The sequence below is a fragment of the Rhinatrema bivittatum genome, chromosome 11, assembly GCF_901001135.1.
Source record: "Rhinatrema bivittatum chromosome 11, aRhiBiv1.1, whole genome shotgun sequence".
NCBI classification, from domain to species: Eukaryota; Metazoa; Chordata; class Amphibia; order Gymnophiona; family Rhinatrematidae; genus Rhinatrema; species Rhinatrema bivittatum.
The window spans coordinates 86,036,170-86,060,406 of NC_042625.1; the positions used below are offsets into that span (position 1 = coordinate 86,036,170).

The 24,237-nt window shown below is 44.1% G+C and overlaps 1 protein-coding gene and 2 non-coding genes across 5 annotated transcripts in view; 2 read left to right on the top strand and 1 right to left on the bottom strand.

Annotated features, from left to right (window-relative positions):
- Positions 1–2,410: 2,410 nt before the first annotated feature.
- Positions 2,411–2,482, top strand: TRNAC-GCA. Its single transcript has one exon. It is a non-coding gene; the product is annotated as a tRNA-Cys (tRNA).
- A 709-nt stretch (positions 2,483–3,191) lies between these two features.
- On the top strand, positions 3,192–3,328 carry LOC115073582. The gene has a single exon (XR_003852067.1). It is a non-coding gene; the product is annotated as a U11 spliceosomal RNA (small nuclear RNA).
- Positions 3,329–5,802: 2,474 nt separating this feature from the next.
- Positions 5,803–24,237, bottom strand: part of LOC115073318 (discoidin, CUB and LCCL domain-containing protein 1-like) — a 64,076-nt gene continuing 45,641 nt past the window's right edge. For all 3 annotated transcript variants that reach the window (XM_029571639.1, XM_029571638.1, XM_029571637.1), the window contains 7 exons: positions 23,120–23,244; positions 21,761–21,920; positions 20,211–20,318; positions 16,095–16,185; positions 13,776–13,813; positions 11,997–12,119; positions 5,803–7,916 (listed from right to left, as the gene is read on the bottom strand). In XM_029571639.1, coding sequence (XP_029427499.1) covers positions 7,390–7,916; positions 11,997–12,119; positions 13,776–13,813; positions 16,095–16,185; positions 20,211–20,318; positions 21,761–21,920; positions 23,120–23,244 — 1,172 coding nt within the window. In that variant the 3' untranslated portion in view covers positions 5,803–7,389. The remainder of the gene's footprint in view (positions 7,917–11,996; positions 12,120–13,775; positions 13,814–16,094; positions 16,186–20,210; positions 20,319–21,760; positions 21,921–23,119; positions 23,245–24,237) is intronic.

The following is a 24,237-nucleotide window of genomic DNA, read 5'->3' on the forward strand; positions in this document are numbered from 1 at the left end:
TAACGAATTTAAGAAAAAACTGAAAACTCTTTCTATTAAAGCATTTAATAACCAGTAACCCAACCAGTTGAATCTTTTACCAGATCTGATGTACCTAATATATTTAATGTGATTGTTTTGTTCCTACTTTTTATGAGTGTAATGTTGTAAACCGCCTAGATGGGCAGATACCTGCCTTATTTGTGCGGTATATAAGAATTTTAAATAAATAAATACATTTCATTATTGTACTTTCCTTGTTAAATGATTGTAAACCGTTGTGAAGGTTCCCTCTGATACGACGGTATAGAAAAACAAATAAACCATAAACCATATCTTCCTTATTAATACTCAGCCATCCAGAGTTCTTCTTGAGGACTTAGCTGCCAGTCTGCCCCTTTTTGGAGTGACAGTCCCTCTGGTTATCCAGAGGGTTGGGGCTTTTTCCATAAAAATGCCTTTTCTCTATGCAGTTCAATTGTAAGACATTTCTCCCTTCCACCAAATATTACTTAGCAGTAATATCTGGAGTCTTAAAAATATCCAGTGGTTGTTTCTAGTTGTGTTTCACATATTAGCTTTGCCATGTCTGTCTGTCTGTTCATAGTCATGTATTTGGTGATGTATGCGTGTGCTGACTTTGCACTATTGGCCAACTGGTTATTTAACAGTAATGCTTCCTCTCTTGGTCTTATTTTTAGGTTTCATTTACTTTTTTCCCTAATGCTCGTTTGTTATATTTGTATTGCTTTTGAAATAAAACTTTTGGGGGAAGAGGAAGATGCCGATAGCTTCCACCTGCTGCTTTGTGTTTACAACCCTAAATGGAATTTTTCCCAGTTGTGCTGAACAACCATCATTCATGTTTCCTAGGGGTTTCTCCTTCATTTTATTTCCCCTCCTATCCAGCCAAAGGACAAACCTTAGGCTGAGAGGCAGGGACAGGACCCTGGATCCTTCAAGAACCCAGCACAAATGGGTTCTTGATCAGACAGTAGCTGTTACTGTGGTGAAATGAGTAGGCCTTCCTCCTTTCAAGAACTATGAAGGCTATCAGCACAGCATTCACACCCTAGCTAGCCCAAGGTAAAATAATTGATTATGTTTGTGCCACTTACTATTAAGTAGACTCTGTTTGAGGCAAGGCGGCATTCTCTCAAGTCTGCACCATGAGCTACTATGCAGTGAGGATGGGCAGGCAGACCGGTGTGTACCAGACCTGGGAGGAATGCAAGGAACATGTGCATCAATTCGCCTCTTCCAGGTGCAAGGTTTAGCACAAAACAGGCAACCTAGGACTTTGGGAATTCAGCAGGTCCAAGTGGTGGGTATATAAAAAGCCCAGCTTCAGTAGATACAAGAGGTCATACCAGCAGTCTTCATACTCTGAAGATGAGGAAGAATACGCTTTTGTGCTTTATTTATATTTTGCATTTATTACTGTTATAGTCAGGGCCGGCACGACCATTAGGCAGGACTAGGCAGTTGCTCAGGGCGGCATTGGTGGCTGGGGTGCCGCCGGAGCATGCAAGGGTGGCATTTTTGAAAATGTGAAAGAAGAGGTGAGAACTGTTACGGAGCACTTGCTAGGTTTGCATGATGAGAGAGAGAGAGAGCTGTAAGAGGGTGACCATAACTCTACCACTGTCAGAGGGCACATTCAACTCAGGGGGAAGGGGAGGTGGTGTTACATTGGTCTGCCTAGGGCACTACAGACCCTTGCGCTGGCCCTGGTTATAGTCCCATTAAGTTCTTCTATTTCCACAATGTACTTGGATTCATAATGGTGGGAGAAAATAACTAGATGGAGCATTCAAAAACTTGAAACCACTTGTATAACATTAAGAATAAAATTTAAAAAATACTGAAAAAAAAGGGGTTCTGGCTTATTCATTACGTGCATTCTTTTTGTGTGGTTTCTTTGTAAAATTCCATTCTTGGATTCCCACCAGCCGGTGAGCTTTTCATAGTTTAAACTTGGCATTGGATTTTTTTAAGCATAATTCCTGTTTTGCTCTTGATTTTTATTTTTAAATATATTTTGTCTGTATTTTCTGTATATATTTTCTTCATGTAAACTACCTAGAGTGCCTGAATGTGATCTGCTTTGAAAAGCAGAATATAAATCAAATCAAATAAATACAAATTCTTATAAATAAATAATTTTTTAAAAAAGGAATCTTAATGTTGTCTGCTAGCATTAAATTGTATTATGCCTACTTTCAATTTATTCTCCAAGAAGTTTTAGTGCATTTTATCTGTATTTACTTCTGACTCAGGGTCAACCTCATGTTTGATGGTCTGATAAAGTAGTTTTTCCCGTTTAAAAAGTATGTAACGTACAATGCTGTTTTATATTTTGAACCAAAGTACACGTAACATAGGAAGTATCAATATTGTAAGAGCTTCTGACTTCCTCTAATGCAGAGATGGGGGTATAGCTCAGTGGTAGAGCATTTGACTGCAGATCAAGTGGTCCCCGGTTCAAATCCGGGTGCCCCCTTAATTTTGTTTTTTACATGCATTTGTTTTTATTAATACAGTTATTACAATTATTATTTAAACTAATCTTTCCTATTTCTGAGCTCTGCTCTGTTCATTTATTTCTTTAGAGCTGATCGCTCCGCGCCTTCCCCAACTCCTACAGCCCTTTACTTTCCGGAGCACGAAGGGAAAAAGGGGAAGAGCTAGGATGACGTTCCAGCAGTGGGAAGCGCTGGACCCGCAGACGACTATAAACAAAGAGCTTGTAGGGTGTTTTTTGCGGGCATGAAGAAAATAAGTCGCCGTATGCTTTGGAGAACATTGAAGCCGCGATGATACACTCCTTTTCCCTTGCTGTCACCTGTTATTTTCGTTAATTATAAACCAGTCAGGTTAGAATTCATCAGCTTTTAACGGCAAACATCGAAGCTTCTTCCGGACTATGCTTCCCATCATGCCTGCTAATTTGTATGCTTTTCCCAGCATGCCCTTTCTGTTTGCATAATCAGCAGAGCCTACATTTTCCAGCTTCTTCGGGAGAAGATGGTGGGGGGACTCCGGGAGACTCCAGTAGAGTTAGTGCTTGGAAGTGCTGGGATGAAACGATCACATACAGTATGTTGGTAGTTCCTATGCTGAACTGTTTTTCTTTTATTTCACAATTGCTCACCTTCACTGTGAAAGGCAGCGGGATGCAGCCAGTGGTGTGTTGTGGGAGTGAAACGTTTAAAAAGGGCTTCTGCTGTGCGTAGCACATGGGTTGATCTGGTTCCCGGGTTTTCCTGTGCGGAATCGACATCAAGAGATTTCGGAAGCACAATTTTTGTACGTGGGGCTGTCAGTGATCTCGTGTCCAGACGCCCCTTCTGAGTCTTTGTATGGAAAAAAAAGTTAATAAGTTTTTAGGTACTTTAGTTATTATGCTAGGCTTGAGTTGTGGAGTATGTTGGTTGCTAGCTGGCCGAAGAGCTTTTAGGTGATGCTGCAAGTCCAAATGATCGGTAACAGCTTGCTGGACTGGAAGTCAGAATAAGATTAATAGGGGAAAAACACATTCCCATTTTCTGTCATTCAAAATAAATAGAGGGGCATCGTCTGGTCTTGGAGATTGCTCACCTGTAGAACCTCCATTTGTTCATATTTGTCTGGAGGCATTGGCTGAGGAGGGTTCTTCTTTTATCCCAGATGACCAGGTTGAAACAGATGGCTACAGTTTTATTATTAATCACTTATATCTATTAATTAGTGTAGCTGCTAGCGTGCCTATCAGCAGAGAGATAAGTGGGGAGTTAGGGAGTGGGTGGTAGAGAAGAAGAAAGGAAGGGATTGGCTTGCCGGAACATCTGTAAAAACTCACGTGCCAATAAAGTCTGAATCTAAATTACTCTGGAAGAAAATCTAGGGCTAGAGGGGGACAGAAGAACTTGGAGATGGGGGATGATGGGGCAAGAGTAGAATAAAGGGGAAAGTAGAGTTGGGAAGCACTGATGTGGGACTGAAAGTGGGCTGGAGCGGTCCTGCGAACGTGACAAGTTGCACGAGCATAGAGCAATGCACGCAGAAGCAAGAGGATATTTAGTCACACAGAAGTGAAGACAAAACAGGAAATCAACTGGCGTCTTAGGTTATTACAAAGTAGTCATTTGAGCACATGGGCCTTATCTGTGTTTGTGTGCAAAAGTATGTTGCGTGGGACTATGCAGATAACATACGTGTAGCTGAGGTTCCGTGTGCATGTGTGTGAGGCTGAGGCTTGTACTGATTTTTAGAGGCATATTTAATTCAGAGATATAATTTATTGGAGCTAGTGGGCTTAACTGTTTCTGTTTAGGTACTGCATACTTTAAAATTAGATAAACTGCTTTGAGCTAAAGATGGAATAGCAGTATAAAAGTTGAAAATACAAATAAATGCATGGCTGTATATATTTATGAATAGAAAAGCCAGAACCATGTATAGAGTTCTGAGCTCACATCACAGCTGGTGATGCAGCAGTGAATTTCTTGCTGCTAAATGGTTTATGCTTCACTCATCATGGTGAGACCTCGCCTGGAGTATTGTGTTCCGTTCTGGAGGCTGCCCTGCTGGAAGGATATAGACAAGAGTGGAGACTTCCAAAATGGTGCGCAACCTGCACCAGAAGCCCTATGAGAGGAGACAGGGATCTAAATATGTACCCCTTATACGAGGTTAGGCGGGCAATATGATAAGAGACGTTCAAAGGGAAAAGTACAAATAGTGCACAACAAGCAAATCTTTTTCCAGAACAAGGGTTCATGATAGGAGATTCTGAGGAAGGAGACTTGGGAACATCATGTCAGGAAATAGATGGTGGATGCCTGGAATGCCCTCCCAGAGTGGATCGCGCAGGTGTTGAGAGGCTTGGCATAAACCCTAGTTATAATAGAGTGAAGTAATAGTGGAAGAATTAATTAGCAACTGTTTTTTGTTGTTTTTTTTTTCTAGTAGGTTGCAAGTATTAACTAGAAGTTGTGGTGGAAATTCAGACACTCACAAAGCTTGCCCTGTCTTGCAGGCTGCAATGACAGAATTAATTAGCAGGTGGATCTGTCTGGCGGGCTGCAAGAAACAGTGGAAATTGCATGCGCTTACCTAGTTGGTGTGCCTGGCAGGCTGTGCCCACCCTACATTGACCAGCTTGAGGCAGCGGGTTGGGGGTGATGGGGCATCATCAGGAAAGGCCACATGGACCGAGGAGGCTGGAGGTTCAGGTAGTGGGCATGCTGGAGTTGGCTGTTTGGATTATTGTTACAAACGTCTTGGCCGTGTGACTTCAGTTTTTTATTATTTACACTGTGATGACTGCAGAGTAAGTTGCGAAACCATACAGTCCAGGAATCAGCACATTCTTTTTGGCAATTGTTAAAAACAACAACACAACACTGCATTCTTCAATGAAATGCTGACCCAGTCCAGACTAGGGAGGATAAGGGAAGTCATCTTCCACACCTAATGAAATCCTATTTCTATGTCCCAATACCAGAAATGTAGGACACTAGAAAAGTGACAGCAGATAAAAAAAACACCATCACATTATTGATATTCATAGTTATTAGCTAAGGGGGGGGGGGGGGGGGGGGGAGCATTTTTCTCCACAAAAAATCCTGCCATCAGTGTAAAATTGCTCTGCCCACTTGCCCGGCCTGTGACCTTGACTGCTGCTACCACACTCATTTTCAAAACTGGGAGATTAATGTGTCAGGCAGGCAGGGTCTAATCCTTTGCAGAGAGAGGTGAACTACATGTGTTTTTTCCCCCCCCCTTCATTTATTTCTATTTTACTCCTGTCAAAACAAGTAGAAAAAAAGAAACCACAAGCAGAAGTCAACAATGTTTTATAAGCTGCACAGCTCTAATAAAAGCAATTTAATTGTCGAGCAGTTTCAAGAAACCTGCTAATCTTACAGTGCAGACAGTGACCTTATAAAAGGGATACACAGTATTCTTATTCTACAACAAATATCTTCACAGTTCCAAACAAGTAGTTTATGAAGAATTTTAAAATAAAGGTGAGGTGTAACCAAGTTAAAGTCAAGTATGTTATCAGTTTGCATTATAAAAATACAATATATTATATAATATATATAACTTTATTCCTTTTACAAAACTCCTGAACCTTAAAAAAAAAAAAGTTTACATAGCTAGCAGAGTTAGCACAAAAGGCAAGAGTAAAAGAGGTATTACTGCATGATGGGGCAGTCTGCAACCTCAGAAGGAAGGGCGCAGGATATCAAAAGCATCAGTAACTGGAGGAGAGATCTCTGCAGCTCCAAGGTCACAGAGTCCTTTTAGCCTGGTCCTCGTGTTCTGGGAACTTTGTTTCTTTCTCAGGTTTGGATAGTGAGACAGGAAACTCAGAAGGTGGCAGAGAGAGAGACCAGAAGAGAGAATGTGAAATCTGAAAGAAGGGGCCAGAAACAGGAAGGGATACAGCAGCAAAGACAGGAGGAGATGCAGACAGAGCATTCGCACCTCTCAAGAGAAACCAAACTTCTTCCTTAGTGCAGATTTAAAAAAATGCTGGAGCAGGAACCTCCTGCTAGAGACTGGTGGGGGGGTGAGGTAGCCATGAGAATAGATCACCCTGAAACCCGGAGGCTGCTTTCCTTCTTCTCTGCATGACCCTGAGCGAGTCGCTTCACCTCCCTGTGCTCTGGGAGACAGCAGAAGCTCTTTGGGGTAGGGACAGAGTTAACCCTGTGACTTACACTATACCAAGTGGCACTATGGACAATGTTGATGGGGTTAATGTTATTCTTCTCCACTATTTTGAATGAGGAATGTAGGTAAGGGGGGGGGGGGAGGGTAAGGGGACTTCTGCAGATACAGGCGCCTGCTTTACCTGCAGACATAGCTCCTTTACAAAACCGCACGACCGCCGTGCCGTGTAAAATTCCGCACATGCCTACCGCGTGTGTGTGCTTTTTACACATATGGGAAGAGGCATTCCAGGGGGGTGGAGTCTGGCTGGGGCTGGGACTTACATGTACACTTTTTTTTACATTTTTTTAAAGTACGCACCCCAAGTATCAGGTGTAAATTGTGCATGCATGGTTTTGCCAAGGTAGGTCTTACACACCTAAGACTTGCTTTGATGTAACGCACGCACACATGTGCCAGCTGATGCCCAATGTAACAAAAAATGCTCAGCGCCCCCTCCCACAGCAGCCAGAGAAACTGCTCTGCTTGGCACAGCTGCCGTGGCTCCTGCGGCACTCCAGAGCCAGACCCCTTAAACGCGCTTGTAAAGAGGAGGAAACTGGTGGCCCTGTCTTCCTCCAACGGGAAGGCTCCTCGCAGGCACTGCTCTCACTGCCCAGTGCCATTTTCGGAACAAGGGGAGGAAGGTAGGACACATTGTTGGTTCAGAGTCTGTAGTGTTTTTGCCCACCTCCCCCTGCAGTTTCACAAAAGCTCGTGATAGACGTGAGCATGAGAGTCTCTTCCCCGGAAGCTCGTGGAAGGCGGAGGGATGGGTTCTTGGTATTCAGCGCCTCCCCCTGCGCCAGAGGTCCTTTCCGGCTGTGGCTCTGCGTACCCAGTGATTGACGCGCTGTAGCCCCTGGGAAACCCTGGTCCTGTGCCATTTGTTCCTTCTTCCGCGGTGACCCCGCGTGGCGCAGGGCAGTCATACCGGGACTGAGCAGAGAGGGGCGCGGAGGCCAGCGGGCCCTTCCTGCAAGACAGCGGGATGACTTTAACCACGCAGATGTTTTTCCTGGAGGCAGCGGACTCTGGACCTTGGTCGGCGAAGGGCGTGGCGTACTCTGGTTCCAGCGGCAGGGGTTCCGCATACTCGTGGTACTTTCCCGGCACATTATAATGGTTCTGTACCAGAGGGAGCATGTAGCCCTCATCGGGGACTGGTTTGAAGGTGGAAGACCATTTCTGGGTAGTCGATAAAACCTGCAGCAGGTCAGAGTCCACATAATCTGTAATGGAAACACAGGGGCAACAACACTCAGATCGCATCTCTCTAAAAGAAGAGCTTACTGTCTGATATTTCAAAAGTAAACTTGTTAAAAAAAAGTACAATTAAGAATTTTATCTTAAGTAGTCCTTTTTGTAACCTCCCCAAGCAATTCTCTTGCACTGCAGGCAGCAGAGATGCACATCCTATGGGTAACTTTGTAACAATATTCAAAACGAAAGGTATCACCAGTATATATTTTATCATTCAACACTATATGCAAAAGCCCCAATATATATGTAGGCCCCTTACTTACAGAGTCTGTATAGTCTAACAGACACTATTTTTGTATAGGGTCACCTTGCTTTAATTTAAATTAACAATAGTCCATTTTTTGTTCGAAAATTTTTCATTATACTAAAAACTAATGTCACACACTCTGAAAGAGAGGACACAGATACTCATCTACTCCGTGGTAGTAGTGCACCCGACACAGCTGTGTTTCGGACGAAATCGTCCTGCTTCAGGGGGTGTCCTTCAAAATTTGCTTATTTGAGAGCGTCGTAGGGAAGCCTTGTAATTCCTTGGAACCGCATTTCCTTAATCATCCGTGGCAGCCCCGTTGGACTGCATCTCCAACGGGGCTGCCACGGATGATGCAGTCCAACGGGGCTGCCACGGATGATTAAGGAAATGCGGTTCCAAGGAATTACAAGGCTTCCCTACGACGCTCTCAAATAAGCAAATTTTGAAGGACACCCCCTGAAGCAGGACGATTTCGTCCGAAACACAGCTGTGTCGGGTGCACTACTACCACGGAGTAGATGAGTATCTGTGTCCTCTCTTTCAGAGTGTGTGACATTAGTTTTTAGTATAATGAAAAATTTTCGAACAAAAAATGGACTATTGTTAATTTAAATTAAAGCAAGGTGACCCTATACAAAAATAGTGTCTGTTAGACTATACAGACTCTGTAAGTAAGGGGCCTACATATATATTGGGGCTTTTGCATATAGTGTTGAATGATAAAATATATACTGGTGATACCTTTCGTTTTGAATATTGTTGGCAGACTATTCGGTACACCGGAGTACAGTGGGTGTGGGTTATTTTGTTGTGATTGATAACTTTGTAACAAGCCACATAATTATGCCAGTTTTCAAAAGCAAATTTATGCACATGTTTTCTAAAATCAAAAAAGTGCTAACCCCGCACAGACTCCGCCCACAGGAACTCCTCCCCTATCTGCGGATAAGAGTACACGTGGAGGGTGGTAAAATTTCAAGGACCCCCTTTGCTGTGGGTCAAACCCAGTTAAACCGGCGGAAACCACTGGGAAAACTGCTTCTAACGTACGTACATTAGGAAAATTCTCAGACGTTCTCCCCCTCCCCCCTGCTGTTTCTTTCTGAAAATCCATCACTGCAAAGTGCGGGCGCCAAAAGTTTCCACGTACTCTGCACCTGGTTCTTTGTACGGGCGACAGAAAGCAGAACGAGGAAAAACGGCGCACCCGGTCGGTGGCGGACTGAATGATGTGCTTGTGCGCTCTTTCTCCCCGCACCAGCCGCTATGTCATGCCTGCCCTGTGCAAGCTGCTCCTGCTTTTAGCCTCGCTGGAGGAAAACCCATTTCGTCCCTGGTAAATGCTTTTTGAAATTCATCCCCATCCGTCTCACCCGCAGGATCTGGCGGGGTGGTATGGCTTAACGAGGTCACGCACAACAGGGCGTTCCTGGCAAGGAGCGGTCGGGAAAACGAGAGCACATGCTGGGCTTGTGAGCCTCTTCCAAAACATGGATCTGCTGACGCAGAGGGTCACAGCTGAAGAGAGTTACAAGATGATCATTTAACTGTGCCATCTTTTAATTAAGAAAGGGCATGCGTCACTATTTGCGGTGCCTAGCTCTGAATCACAGAGGAGTACGCAGTTTCTAGTTAAGATAAAAGGTTTGGTGATAACTGATTTCACTGAACGACACTGAAGACTCACTATTGTCTCCCCAGTGATACCAGCTGTTAATCCATCCAGATGTTCCGTGGTAAAGTAGCCATCCCTATTTATATTTCTCTCCTTTTCCCCCCCACCTGTTGCCTGTGGCTTCCTTCTCATGGAGCAGGAATCAATGCCCGAGTGTTGCAGCCACACACTAGCATCTCGGTCCTTCCAGGCACAGCTGCACTGGATGCTAATTAATCAGCAAAAAGCTAGGTCTAGTCCCCTTCCTTCGCACCCCAGCAATAAGCAACCATTGCCCTGGATACACTTCATGCATGCCAACTCCAAGGCAGGAGTTAACTCTCTGTTTCTCAATGCCACTCAAGCTTCTGGGCACAACAACTGGTTTATAAAGTCAGGGGCAAGGAGGGAAAAGCAGCAGCCTCGGTGAAGCAAGGTCGTCAAGGTCCAAGTTAGCCATGGAGTCAGAGTCAGGGAAAATCACGCCAAGGTTCATTGAAGGTCATGTACAGAGGAGAGAGTACTGTGGTAGTCAGCCTAAAGGAAGGATAGCTAGAAGAAAACCTTGATTGGGTTAAGGAATGTTAAAAGGTACAAACTATTGGTCCAGTGAGGTCCCTTGCTACCTGACAGGCCGATACAGTAAGGACGCGTTAGAAAGAGTGCGGCAGTGCCGGGCGCACCCTCGTTTGCCGCACGCACAGTTCGGATCACATATCGCTCGCTACAGTATTTAAATTAGACGCAAATGCAAGCCGCGTCCATGAAGCAGTAGGCCTGAGCAATCCATTTTACTGTATAGAGCGCTATACAGCGCCTATACAGTATCCTGGGTGCGCTGGTACCTGTCACGGCGTTCGGTCATGCACTTTCGCTGGCTTGAGCGCCCAAATTGCACGTACAGGCATGCGTTCAATCCACCTTCGCCGGCGGGGGCTGCTGGAAGCCGCTTTCGCCGCCGGCTGCCCCCGAGAGGCAGGGGAGCCACGGTGTGCGCCTCGGGAGGAGGGGAGAGAGGACTGTTTGTCATTCACATGCAGTAAGTTTACTTTTGTTGCACTTTCTTCACATTTGCTTTAATAACATGTCGAGTCGATTTTGACCGGAGCCTGCCTATTGCTGTCTCTCTCTGCCGGGGCTTGCCTGACGCTCCACACTAACGCAGGGGTAAGGGTAGGTGGTAAATTAGCAGGTTAAACACGCAGCAAAACTGCAGGTTAAAAAGGCGATAATCGGGGCGCACATTACTGTATGGGAGGGAATAGCTAATCCGATCGTTTACATCTCATATACATGCCGCGGGCGGAAAGGGTTTCCCGTTGATTTAAAGAAGCGGTAAGGATGGGTTAAAAGGGATAGTGAATCGCGGGTTGGACTAACGCGGCCAAATTGTGAGTAGAAAGCGGGTTAGAAGCAGGGTAACCGCGGCCGCACTTTACTGTATCAGCCTGTGAGAGAGGGTCTGCCCCCTTCTACCCTATAGTCTTCGATGGGTCAAAGAGTCTGGCTTTTCAGGCTGTCCCCAGTGAACAATAGCTTATTCTGAAAACCTGACTTCTGCCTAATCCAACAGTTCCCATCCCTGTGAGGACTGCAGGGGGCCTGGAGAGGGGGAGACATGTAACCAGATATCCTTTGATCTGCAGTTAAAGCTACCAGTATCCTTTTTGTTATCCAGTTTCTGTACTTTTTTTTTTTTTTTTACTCTAACTAGGATAATTTGGTTCTCCTCCATGGCCTTCTCTTCAGGACTGGGGTCCGAACTTTCTCTTAGGTGCACTGAAGAGTTTTAGAGCTGATGGGAGCATTGCTTTCCAGAGTCACAGCATTCATATTTTTGTGCAAACATTACAGTGATATCAAAAGCAGCCAGCATGTACTACCAGTGCACAGAAACACCAAGAGGCAGATTTAGCAAAGCTTGCTCCGACTTTATACTTCTATTTCTCACTGAAAATACCGGGACATTTTTACTGATAAGATCTAGAACACTTGAGCAAAACAGTTTCCTAAAAATGCTCTGAAAATCTGGATTGGCAGAAGGGGCATCCTGATCTTTGGTTGGAGGGATGGGATAGCTGTAGACCACTCAGCTCCCCCCCCCCCTCCCTTTGCATTCTCTGCTGCCCAGACCTATCTCACCTGCCGTGGGTGCTCTGCTGGGGTCCACGGTGCAGCCTTCCACAGTGTAAGGCACGAGCTCTGAACCGCAGGGCCGGAGTGGCCCCCTGCAGCATGCCGGACCGGACTCTGCCTTCTGATAACCTGGGAATTGAAGGAAGAGGGGGTGAGATGGAAGGAACTCGAAATCTGATATTGTGGAATCTATTCACCACATAGACAATGTTAAGATACAGGATGTGTTTCTGTGATTGGCATCAAGAAACAACGATGATGGTGTTCTCTGCTGAAATCAGCTTTGGGAAAAAAAAAAAAAAATCACATCCTGAGCTTCAGAATCCATTTTCTCTGTGCAGTCATAGAGCGGACAAGAAATTTGTGACCATAGATTACAGCCAGAAATCCTGCCCATGACCGAGCCCTTGCACATAGGTGGCATTTGGTGATCGCAAACCTTCAGTGCAAAAGAAATAGTTCAAGAGAGATCACAGACAAAGTAATAAGGTCCCCGACGCAGACTTGCTTTTTTCACCACCAAGATTCCAGCTCATTTTCTGCAATTTAAGTTTGTCATTGCAAAAGTCTCTGCCCATGAGGATGTGCACAGATTCCATGTGGAGTCTGTGAGCGTGTATCACGATTGTCCTGCCCATCTCTCAACAGGAAGAAAACATGTAAAAAAACCCAATCAACCCCAAAACACATTAGCCTACCAGAAAGTTACAGCCTTGTACCTGTGACTTTCCAAAGTGAGCAAAAACCTGGTGCTCCCCCTCCTGGCATCAGTTACACTCCTATAATGAACTTTTATCTGCTTGTCTCTATATTCAAAAGGTCTTGACATTTTTGGAAAACATGGGGCCCTAATAGTCAATAGCCAAGCTCCGTATGGTTCTGAGATTAAGATCTGTTCTTGGTTTTCTTCTCTTACTCCCAGTGCTCCCAGCTGCTTTTTGACCCATATCATGTAGTGGGATAGGTGTTGGATCCGGTGATCTGCTCTGCCCTCTTACTGGTTCTGCTCCACACGGCAAAAATCTCTGTTCATAAAAATACTCAAGGAAGTTCTCGGCAGCGCACCCCTGACAGCAGATCACTGACTGGATCACAGGATGACAGGCGTTTAGGCTGAAAAATCTGCACTCACAGTGGACCCCGAGACAGTGCTGTCAAGCAGTTTGGCAGTTCAAAGAGTGAGATTTTAGGTCAACAACTCTACCCGGCACCCCTCCCCTCTGATGTATTATGGTACCTGCACTGTTGATTACAAGTGACAGAAGCAGAGACTGCAAATCCCACAGTGCATTGGGATGTACATTCAACAACCAGGTTAGGCCAAACCTTTCCCTACATTTATTTATTTATTTATTTATTTATTTTGTATACCGACATTCGATCGAGATATCACATCGGTTTCCAGATAACTAAAGGAATAGGGTGGTAACAGCCCTATTTTACATTATAACATGGTATTAAATAGATATAAGAATATTTTACATTATAACATGGTAATAAATATAACAAGAATATTTTACATTATAACATGGTAATAAATATAACAAGTTGTAACAGAACTAACAGGAGTACATGGAACATTAGACTATAGTATATAACATATGTACATAAATGAACTCATTCACTTGGCAGCTCTGCTAATGTAGTCACTAAACCTCCCATCTATGTATGCAAATGTAGGTTGTACCTGTAAGAATTATTTTGTACATGAACTAAGGGAGTGAAATCATACTTCTAGGTATACACAGTATCAGCTCAGTCATTGCCATGGCAGGGACAACATACCTGTCAGGAAACTGCAAGACCCTTTAGTGGTGCCCTTCCTGCCAGACACAAAAGACGACATCAGAGGCTGAAAGCACTCAGAGACTTGGTATCTCACATGCACAGTGGATTCTCAACATAGAAATGAAAGTAGAAAAGGACCAAATGGTCCATCCAGCCTGCCCAGCGAGCTTATGATAGTATCTGCTGCGCCGTGCCTATCAGTTTCCCAGATCGTAAATATCAGGGCTCTCATTGGTTGCTGTTTGAATCCAATTCCCTGCTCCCCCCTTGCCGTTGAAGCAGAGAGCTATCAAGTAGTTGCATCAAAGTATCAGGCTTATTGGTTAAGGGTAGTGACCGCCACATCAGCAAATTACCCCCAGTTACCCCTGGGCTCTCTTTTCCTCATTTCCATGCTCTAGCCTTTAGGGATCCGCAGTGTTTATCCCATGTCCCTCTGAATTCCTTCCACCTCTTCTGGAACATGGCTGAGAAGTCATCAAGAAGACATGGGGACAAGTGGCTTAAGCATGGGAATCCGTGTGCTTATCTAACCAAATGGGTAGAGAACCATGAACACAGTCGGGCAGACTGGACAGGCCAATTGCTCTTTTTCTGCTAAGATTTTTTTTTTTTAATTCACTAAAACAAAAAAGTGAAAATAAATCAAATTACTAGCCCTGGAGATGAAGTTCCATATCAGGAACATTTACTTTAATTTGCCTAATTAAACTGAGGACTAAATGTGCTCAGAGTAGCCGATAGCTCAGATTCGGCCAGTCTGAGTCCTGCATCCACCCTATAGCGTTCCAGATTGCAAAGGTGCACATGAGCAGCAGTAAAACTCATGCTGTAGTTTAGACACGCACATTTCTTTATATTATTTAAGTAGTTCCCAGAGAATTCCCTAGGGGGGCACCCAAGTGTCTCAGGTGACCTCACCCTCAATATTTCAGGCAGATCTGCTCCACTCCAAGAGCTCAGGAATCATTAGGGAACTTCTTGGAGAACTGGTCTGCTACAGGATTGGGGATTACCAGGCTTTTTTTTTTTTTCAAGGGGTACCTGCCGGTACTGAGTATCAGCACCTTTTTCCTCCATCTGCTTGATTTGCCCTGTCGTCCCTCAAAAAAACCCAAGGCATCTTGCATGTGAGTACCAGCATCAATTTTTCCAGAAAGAGAGCACTAGGGATTAGTGCTCGCCCTGTGCACTTTGGCAGGCTGATCCCAGTCCTGGTTTTACCTGCACTGCAGACAAGGCAGACATGTTTTGTTTTAATCTCCTTAAGAAAAGCTAGGGGGGGGTTGCATGCATGCAGTGAGGCAAAACCAAGCTTGGTCCAGGCTGTAAAAATAATAGAGTCAGCTGGTAGCTCTCGTGCCCAGTGGTGCAAAATCTGCCTTTACAATCCAGGCAACTATTCTTCTGTAAATATTTCCCAGGATCTGTTCTACGGCCTGGCCAGCATTTGGGTAGGAGATGGGCCACGGAGCAGTGGGTGCAGCGGGAAGTGAAATTCAGTGCAGAGAGGGGGCGCTCTTCTCACCCATGGTGTTAATGGGCACAGTACTGCTGGGAGAGTCCTCTGATGGATAAGGGGTTAAACCTAGGGCATCTTATGCCAGAACAGGGAGGTTAATCCTGGTGTCACGATTACATTCCAACCCAGGCTGTAGAATCTGCCCTACAGAAATTCCTACATAGAAACAATATAATTGGACTGAATAATTACCCTTGCAATATCCATGTATCTCTGATTAAGCTCTGCACATAGTTTTGCACCTAAGCTCTATTCGAATACAATAATAATAATAATAATAATTTGATTTGTGGCTGTGCTAGAGCAAACACATACACCCTCAGAACTCTTCACTTTACAGCCCAACGCTGGTCTACATGGAGGAAATATTTGTTCTGTGCGATTACTGCATTTCTCTTTTGGGGCTTGTGATGGATTATTGTGCTCTCTATTAGGACATGACCAGTTGAGTCCTATGATGGAAAATACAGGAGTCTGAGTTCCCCAGAATAGCGCTCATTTCTCAAAAGTCCTGGGTCCTGGCACTGCATTTCGGTGAATCCCTAAATACGTTACAGCAAATAATCACTGTGCAGCATGCGCTAGTTTAATTAAATCATAGCTGGTAGCAAAGCCTACTGCATAGTATAATTACCACCAGAAAAGGAACCCAATTCACCAAAATGAGCTTTTGGGAGCGCACAGATGTTTTTATCCAGATCAGCAGCAGGTGAATTGCTCTTTCCAGGTTTGGTTCTTGCCTGCATCAGTGATGCACAAACCCTGGTGTGAGACCTGGCGTCTGCAGTACCCACCTTTTCTTCCAGCAAAGGAACACCAACAGGATAAGGGCAGACATCAGCAACAGGGAACCGGCTATGATCAGGATTTCCAGTAGAACGAGGCCTGCAAAAAGGGGAATAGCTCGAATTAGCGAAGCCCATCAGGGACAGAGATGCCCTCCCATAAACCCAGGATTATGCATTCTAGAGATGTGAATTGGGCTTCGGACGATTGAAAATATCGTCGATATTTTCAAAATCGTCAGAAATTGGGGGCTCCCCCAAAACGAGAGGAAAACCCCACGATATTGATCGTGGGGGTTCTCTTATCGTTTTGGGGGAGGGCGGGAAAAACGGCACACAAAAATAACCCATCGGGCCCGATGGAAAAAAACCCACATGTGAATCGGAACCGGAATCCGAACAGATTCCGGTTCACATCTCTAATGCATTCTGCTTAGAAGGGCCCAGCAAATATATAAATACGCAATATTAGTGTGCCCTTAGTATAATAAAGAACCTGGAAATAAATCAAGGCAGCCATGTTTGGGAGGTCTAGGGCTGAAATTCAGACTGGCCTCATAAAGCTGTACTAAAGAGAGCCTCAGAACAGGGCGATTTCTCTTTCAGCCAGCTGGCTTTCTGTGCTTTGTGAGCTAACTTACCCGGAAGAGGAGGTCATCAGACCAGCCCATTAAATACCCTGTTTCTTGCCTCTCTTGTCCCTTTTTGGAACTTATTCCTCAGAGTCATAAGAACATAAGTTGCCATACTGGGACAGACCAAGGGTCCATCAAGCCCAGCCTCCTGTTTCCAACAGAGGCCAATCCAGGCTACAAGTACCTGGCAAGTACCCAAACACTAAGTAGATCCCATGCTACTGATGCAATTAATAGCAGTGGCTATTCCCTTAGTCAACTTGATTAATAGCTGTTAATGGACTTCTCCTCCAAGAACTTATCCAAACCTTTTTTGAACCTAGCTACACTAACTGCACTAACCACATCCTCTGGCAACAAATTTCATAGCTTAATTGTGCGTTGAGTGAAAAATAATTTTCTCTGATTAGTTTTAAATGTGCTACTTGCTAACTTCATGGAGTGCCCCCTAGTCCTTCTATTATCTGAAAGAGTAAATAACTGATTCATATTTACCTGTTCAAGACCTCTCATGATCTTAAAAACCTCTGTCATATCCCCCTTCGGCCGTCTCTTATCCAAGCTGAACAGCCCTATCCTCTTCAGCCTTTCTTCATAGAGGAGCTTTATCATTTTGGTCGCCCTTCTCTGTACCTTCTCCAGTCCTATCTTATTTTACTTAATTTATTCTTCTCTGTTTTTCCCCCTTTTTATTGAAATAAAATGTCTACGGAATTGAATGGATCTCCCTAGTAGAATCTATCGGGTTCTCCCAAGTAACCTAGATTGACCACTGTTGGAGACAAGATGTTGGGCTCAATGGATCACTGGTCTGACCCACTATGGCACCTATATATATATATATACACACACACACACACATATATATATATATACACACACCTATATATATATATATATGTGTGTGTGTGTGTATATATATATGTGTGTGTGTGTGTGTGTATATATATATATATATACACACACACACACATATATATATATATATATATATATGTGTGTGTATATATATATATATGTGTGTGTGTGTGTATATATACATATATATATATATATATATATATATGTGTGTGTATATATACATATATATATATATATATATATATATGTGTGTGTATATATACATATATATATATATATATATATATATGTGTGTGTATATACATATATATATATATATATACACACACACACACACACACACACACACACACACACATATATATATATATATATATATATATATATTTTTATTTATTTTTTTTTTTTTTTAAACTTAAAGTTTATTTGCATATCCACACAATTTCCCAAACATTATCACAAGGCATGAATGTACTGAACTGCCAATATAATCAAACCCCCTCTTCCCTCCCCCTACCAGCTTCCTTCAACCACACAAACCCTTCTGTCGTTGCCAACGTTCAAAGGGCTGCCATAGTGACAAAATCGCGCATAATCTGTCTCTAATCGCTGTTCGTCTTTCCTAAGATAAACTCCCCACAGTCTCTCACACAACAAAGTCTAGACGACAGCTTTCTTTCAGTGTGCCGCTGTCACGCACCTGGCCGCAATGGTGCCTTGAACATTAAGGGGGGGGTCAATGTTTAAGACTGGGCTGGTTAAGTAACTTAGCCAGTTAGAACTTATCCAGCGGCACGGCTATGCCGCTCAATATATGCTTATGACTGAGCGCTTAGCCGTTTAAGTCTAAGTGGCTAAGTTTAGACCTGCTCTATGGCACATCTAGCTTAGCCGTATAATTTGTGTGGCCAAGTCCGAATATTGGCAGTTAGCCGCATCAGCCATGTGGCTACCTTGCTTCGCCCTGATCCACCCACTTTCTCCCATTTCTTATGTGGCTAACGTTTTAGCTGTATAAGGGATTTATATGGCTAAGCAGTGGCCACTGAACAGGAGCGCATATTCAGCAGCTGCTACTTACCCGCATAAATCCCACTCATCTGGATAAAAAGCGCTGAACGCGCTTTGAATATCGGGCCCTGGAGTTTACTAGATTTCCCAGGTGCACTCTCAGTTGAAATCCAAATAAAAATAACTTATATTTTTCAAAAATTTCAATAAATACAAAGTAAAAAAACAAACTTTGGATGTCAATCCAGCAGTTCACCCCCAGTTTCATGAATAAACTCAAACTAGTTTCTAAAATCTAGAAATAATGACACAGTCCCACCATATCTGTCCCATCGTACCCTCTTCCCCACACTTTCTCCAACATCTGTCAGGAACACAGTCCTAAATATGAGGCACTTGAGGAGTAAGGTCCCGTCTAAGATCTATCTTGCATGCATTCTCTCCCAGATTAGCTGAAATTGAGGATTTAGCGACCTGAATCCATATTTTATCTCATTCTTCCTCCTCTATAACATAATTCAAGTCCTGCTCCCAAACTGCCTGGTGAGGTAATTTCCTTGTGGAAAGGAAACCAAAACTTTTATAACTTTTTCATATAAGGCCTGCATCCCCTGAAGGGTGAACACACAATCCCTCAAAAAGCATGGATCCCACTTTCAAAGAATCAGCCCAACCTCATGCTCAGGGTAGTGCCTGACTTGAAAGAAGGCAAATCAATCATTCTTGGGTACAACCACGCCCATTCCCTAAATCCAGTCTTCTGCTGTTTTTGTTTGATGTGCATCGTTTGCAGATCCTCCCACCCCTGATTCAGACTGGTGGGACTAGACAAGCAGGAGGAACTTTGCAAAGGTGAGAAATATAAACCAGAACAAAAGAGGGGAGGTCCAACTGCAGACTAATAGGCCGATACAGAACAGAGCGCTCCGGCAGAGCACACTGTTAACCCGCGTTTGGCGATATTAAGTCAGAGGTCCCAAAGTAAAAAATAATTTAAAAAAAAAAAGTAAAATTGGCCCACGGCTCGCAGGTTGAAAACCGGACGCTCAATTTTGCCGGCGTCCGAACCCGTGGCTGTCAGCGGGTTTGAGAACCGACGCCGGCAAAATTGAGCGTCCGGTTGTCAAACTCGCTGACAGCCGCCACTCCTGTCAAAAAAGAGGTGCTAGGGATGCGCTAGTGTCCCTAGTGTCTCTTTTTACCGCGGGCCCTAATTTGAATATTTTGTTTTAGTGAATCGCGCTCTCCCACGAACTTTACTGTATCGGCCTGTAAATTATTTGGGATCCAGCTTTTGCCAGTGTCAATGCGTTCCAGCCGCCATCCTCGCTCGTTTTCTACCCGAGTTATTTCCACGTTCTTAAAAATCCGCCTTTTCTGCCCTGAACTTTCCAAAACATGAATGACTTTGCAAAACAAAAGAAAATTGGAGATTTGACCAAAATTAGTCATAAACAAAAGCTTATGGGTACAAAATGAGTAACACTGTTTTTGTAGTTAATTACTGAATGCAATTGTTAACATTTTAAGAAAACACAACCAACAATCCAAACGTTTACGAAGCATTTCTAACTTTGGTTGTGGTACCCTTTCCGACACTCTGTTATAAGCCACTTACCTGTTCTTTTGGGGCTTATGGCTACAGCTGGGATAGTTGTAGGGTGTCCTGTGGGGTGTCCTGTAGGGTTTCTGGTGGTACCAGCAATAACTTTTGGATTAATTAACACTGCAAACCACAAATTTAATGAAGAAACTTAGCTCATGAGATGTGAACCTTTCCTAGGTCATTTTGAAGCAAAATGATAGAAAGAAAAAAAAAAAAACGAACAACATTTTGTTTGTCGGTTCACACGCGTTATTTGCAAATGATGCACACTAAAAATAACAAAAAGAAAAATAAGACCAAAATGAATTACAAATCAAAATAAAATAAATAAAAGGGAAATTAAGTGATAAAATGAGACCACATTTTTTTGTTTTGGCAGGCACACCCGTCACAGGAGACCATTTCAAGCATGGCGGCAAAGCAGAGGGCTGCAGGGTACAAAATCTTTATGGATAAACAGCTTGAGCTACTCCTGTCCGGGTGCGCTGCAAGCTGACGGTGCATGTAGGGAAGAAACACTGGCTGCTCCGAAATCTTGACACTGGAATTCAAGGCTTGACCTGAGGGGCAAGTCACTTTATGGTAGATTTTTAAAGTGGTTTAGATCTGCTAACTTTGGAACCTGGCTGGCAGGACTCAACCTTCTGGAAAATGTAAAAAAAAAAAAAAAAAAAGTGCCAGCGTCTTCCACCAGGCCTGTGCCCTGTGCTTTTACCGCCCACATAAATAGCCGCCTCCATGGCATGGTGAGGAGAAAACTACATGCATGCATTCAGTTTTGAAACAGACACGTAGATTTTTCCTTACGTAATTCCATCCGCAGACTGGGCATGAGATACTTTTGTAACCCCCCCATAACCTTTGGTGAATTTTCAAAGAGAAACTATCTGGATAGACTTGGAACATTTGCTAAAACTAACACAGGTACCAAAGTATCTGTGTATCTTGCCACCAAGCATCTTACTGACAATTAACCCATTTATCTCCCTGGGCCTCAGTCCCTGCCTCTCTTCTTGCCAAGCAGTATTAAAATGGCCCATTTTATTGCTATTTCCCATAGAATTCATTAACTGAGGTGCACCATCCACATGTTCCTGGACCGCTTAGGCTACAGTCCTTAAAAAAAGCAGGTCTGCCCCTGCCCAGGCACCAAATCCAGCTCCCCAAATCCCCCCCAGATCAGCCTAATGCAATCAGTCACCCAAAAATAGAATATGGTGCTAGCTCTACCTCATCCCAAACTCCCCCCCCCCCAATACTACTTCCCAAAAAGAGACTCTCCAACCTGCCTCTCCCCATCATCCGAGGGGAGCTTCAGATCTGCGAGGCAGGAGGGTTGCCTGATCAATCCTGCCCCACCTGCGCCGGATTTCAAAATGGTGTCGGCTAAACAGAGGCTCCCTTTTGCCCCGCATGGTGTGTGTGTGGGGCCAAGGGGAGCCTTGGGCGAGATGGTGCCATTTTGCAGTAAATGTATTTTACATCAAGGAGGCCAGTGCAGAATTTTACATATGAGAGAGGGAGCCCTTCCCGCCTGACCCGTATGTAGATGAGTCTCTCACCAACACCACTGCTGCGAGCCGCCTGACAGCCTAGCAGAGCCACTTTCAGCGCTATCCTCTGATTCCAGCTCTGGGGCGCCACACGAAGGTACCGAGCCAAAATAGGAGGGATGAAGGCATTGTAAACCTCCAGGCGGGGTTCGGTGTTCCCCTCAAACACCTAAGCACAGGAGGAAGGAAAAAACAAAACAAAACATAGCAATGCAATTCCACGTGCAGTGAAAATGCCCTCTCCAGCTGCAAAAGCGATGATCCTCCCATCTAAGCAAAGAGAGAATATCTGGCGTAGGTAGCAATGCTATTGCAACAGGGCAGAGAATGCAGTTGCAGACTCACTGAATGGATGTAATCCAACCTAGGGTTTGGATCGCTCCTGCTACTGGAGAGAGAGGGTTGGAAGGAAGCAGCAGGTTTCTAGGGAACCCATAATCAAGGAGGCCTGAGAGAACGGAGATTGCTGTCCAGAGGCAAGACTCTGATTCTGACAGCATGAACATCTTCTCTTCTGCTAACACCCAACCCTTATGTGTGCTTCATATACTTTTCTGCTAAGAAGAAGATGTTCTTTTTTTTTTTTGCTGCCTAGCTGTATTGGTTTAGTACAGAAATTTGTATGACTGCTTGGCCTGAGCAAATCTTTGCAAACTGTGTGTGGTTTGGCCGAGCCTGGCAGCCTGAATCCACTCCCAGTCTCACTCTCTTACAGACATCCTTTATATAAGTGTTAATACCAATCAGGGGCTCCAAGTCCTGCTTTTACTGATAAGAGGACTCGCCATCATTCTTTCAATGAGAGCAGCTTAGTCCAAGGTAAGAGAGACTCGGATTCAGCACGAGAAAGTGATTAGAGCCTCATTAATACATAATATTAATCAAAGAGTTGGTAGAAAGCAATGCTTTCAAAAAGACAAACATTTGCTAAGGTTTGCCCCCACCGTCCCTTTATAAATCACTGAATCATGAATGAGGCTCTCAAAGAAACACAAATCTCTCTCTTAGTGATGAAGGTACCTGAAAGGCTTCCAGCACTTCCAGTGATGTGATGTGACCTTCCTAGAGGGAGACTTTAGGTCACTGTGCTTGCCCCCTCTCCTGATGCATTCTGTTATCTGTGCAGAGTTTTTTGAATGGACTACAAATCCCACAATGCCTGGGACAGAAGCTGGAAAAACCAGGATTGGCCTCATGTCTCCCTTCGGAAGCTGCGTCCTATCACATCCCTGCAGTGCATGGTCATGATATTAAGCGGGGTGAGCAGTTGTAGAAACGCTCAGCGCAGCCTCTTGGTTTTTCACAATGTGCTCTCCTGCCTCCCCCTCCCCCTACCCCCCGCTACTATAAGGCTCTCTGTTATCTCACCTTCTCATCCTTCCCAGCGCCAGACTTATAAACCTTCCAATTTATTCCATATCGGCTGGACAAAATCTTGTAGGACGTCACATAGAAATTATATTTAGCATCAGCAGATCCCTTGGTTATAATTCCTGTAAAGTAAACCCACGTTAGGGTCGCACACAGACACTGCGGGAACTATATAATTAGGACAGCACAATGAACACATAGTACTGCTCTCCCAGATGTTTATTCTTTAGAACAGAAGACAATATCAAAGCCCTTCAGGTTACAGAGCTGTCATCACAAAGCCATAAAGGTTTCAAACAGACATATGGTAAACGTTTGCAGGCCTTCAAAGGCAGTAGTGCGAAATGCACAGCTAGGGTCTGGGTATCGCGGGATTGTCTCGTTCTGGAATTTGATGTCTTTTTTTTTTTTTTGCTTCTTTTACGGCAAAGCTCTCCTGAGCTCGTCAGTCCATCCTTCCAAGCTGAGTCTTGATGACTTTTCACCCACTTTCATTTGTCACAGCTAAGACAAAATCACAATGAGGTCTTCGGATTTATCTAAAAGTCATTAGGCCAACAATTAAATGTCTAAAACCAGAAAACCAAACCAAAATATAGAACTAACTAAGCTTAATTTTTAGTTTATTCGTCAGGTTCTCATATACCAATAGTGAAATGTTTATACATTTTTTATTTTGGGTTTTTTTTTGTTTTTTTTTTTTAAGTATTGCCATGGATTTTTGGCTTTTTCTCTCTTTGGATTTCTCCAACAGTTCCCCACAAAGGCACAAAGCTCGCGGGTACAGACCTCATAGCTAATGTGTGCCATGTCCTTTGACAACTCCTCATAGACTTTGCACCTGCTTTATCCACAGGCAGATTTCTGCAGAAAAAAAAAAAATGCGTACGTTTGAAAATCCAAACCCACCCCCAACCACTAACCCGGGGATGCTTTCCTCTCAATCCGACTAGAAGCTTGCGTGCCATGGAAGTCCGTGCCTATGTTTGGCTGGACGGAGTGAGGGTCATGTTTGGTCCACCTACCGAAATGGGTAAACAGTTTTAGAAGTTGTTCTCCACCCAGAGTTGTGTCCAAGACACTGCTTCCCCCCTCTCCGTCCCCACCACTACGGG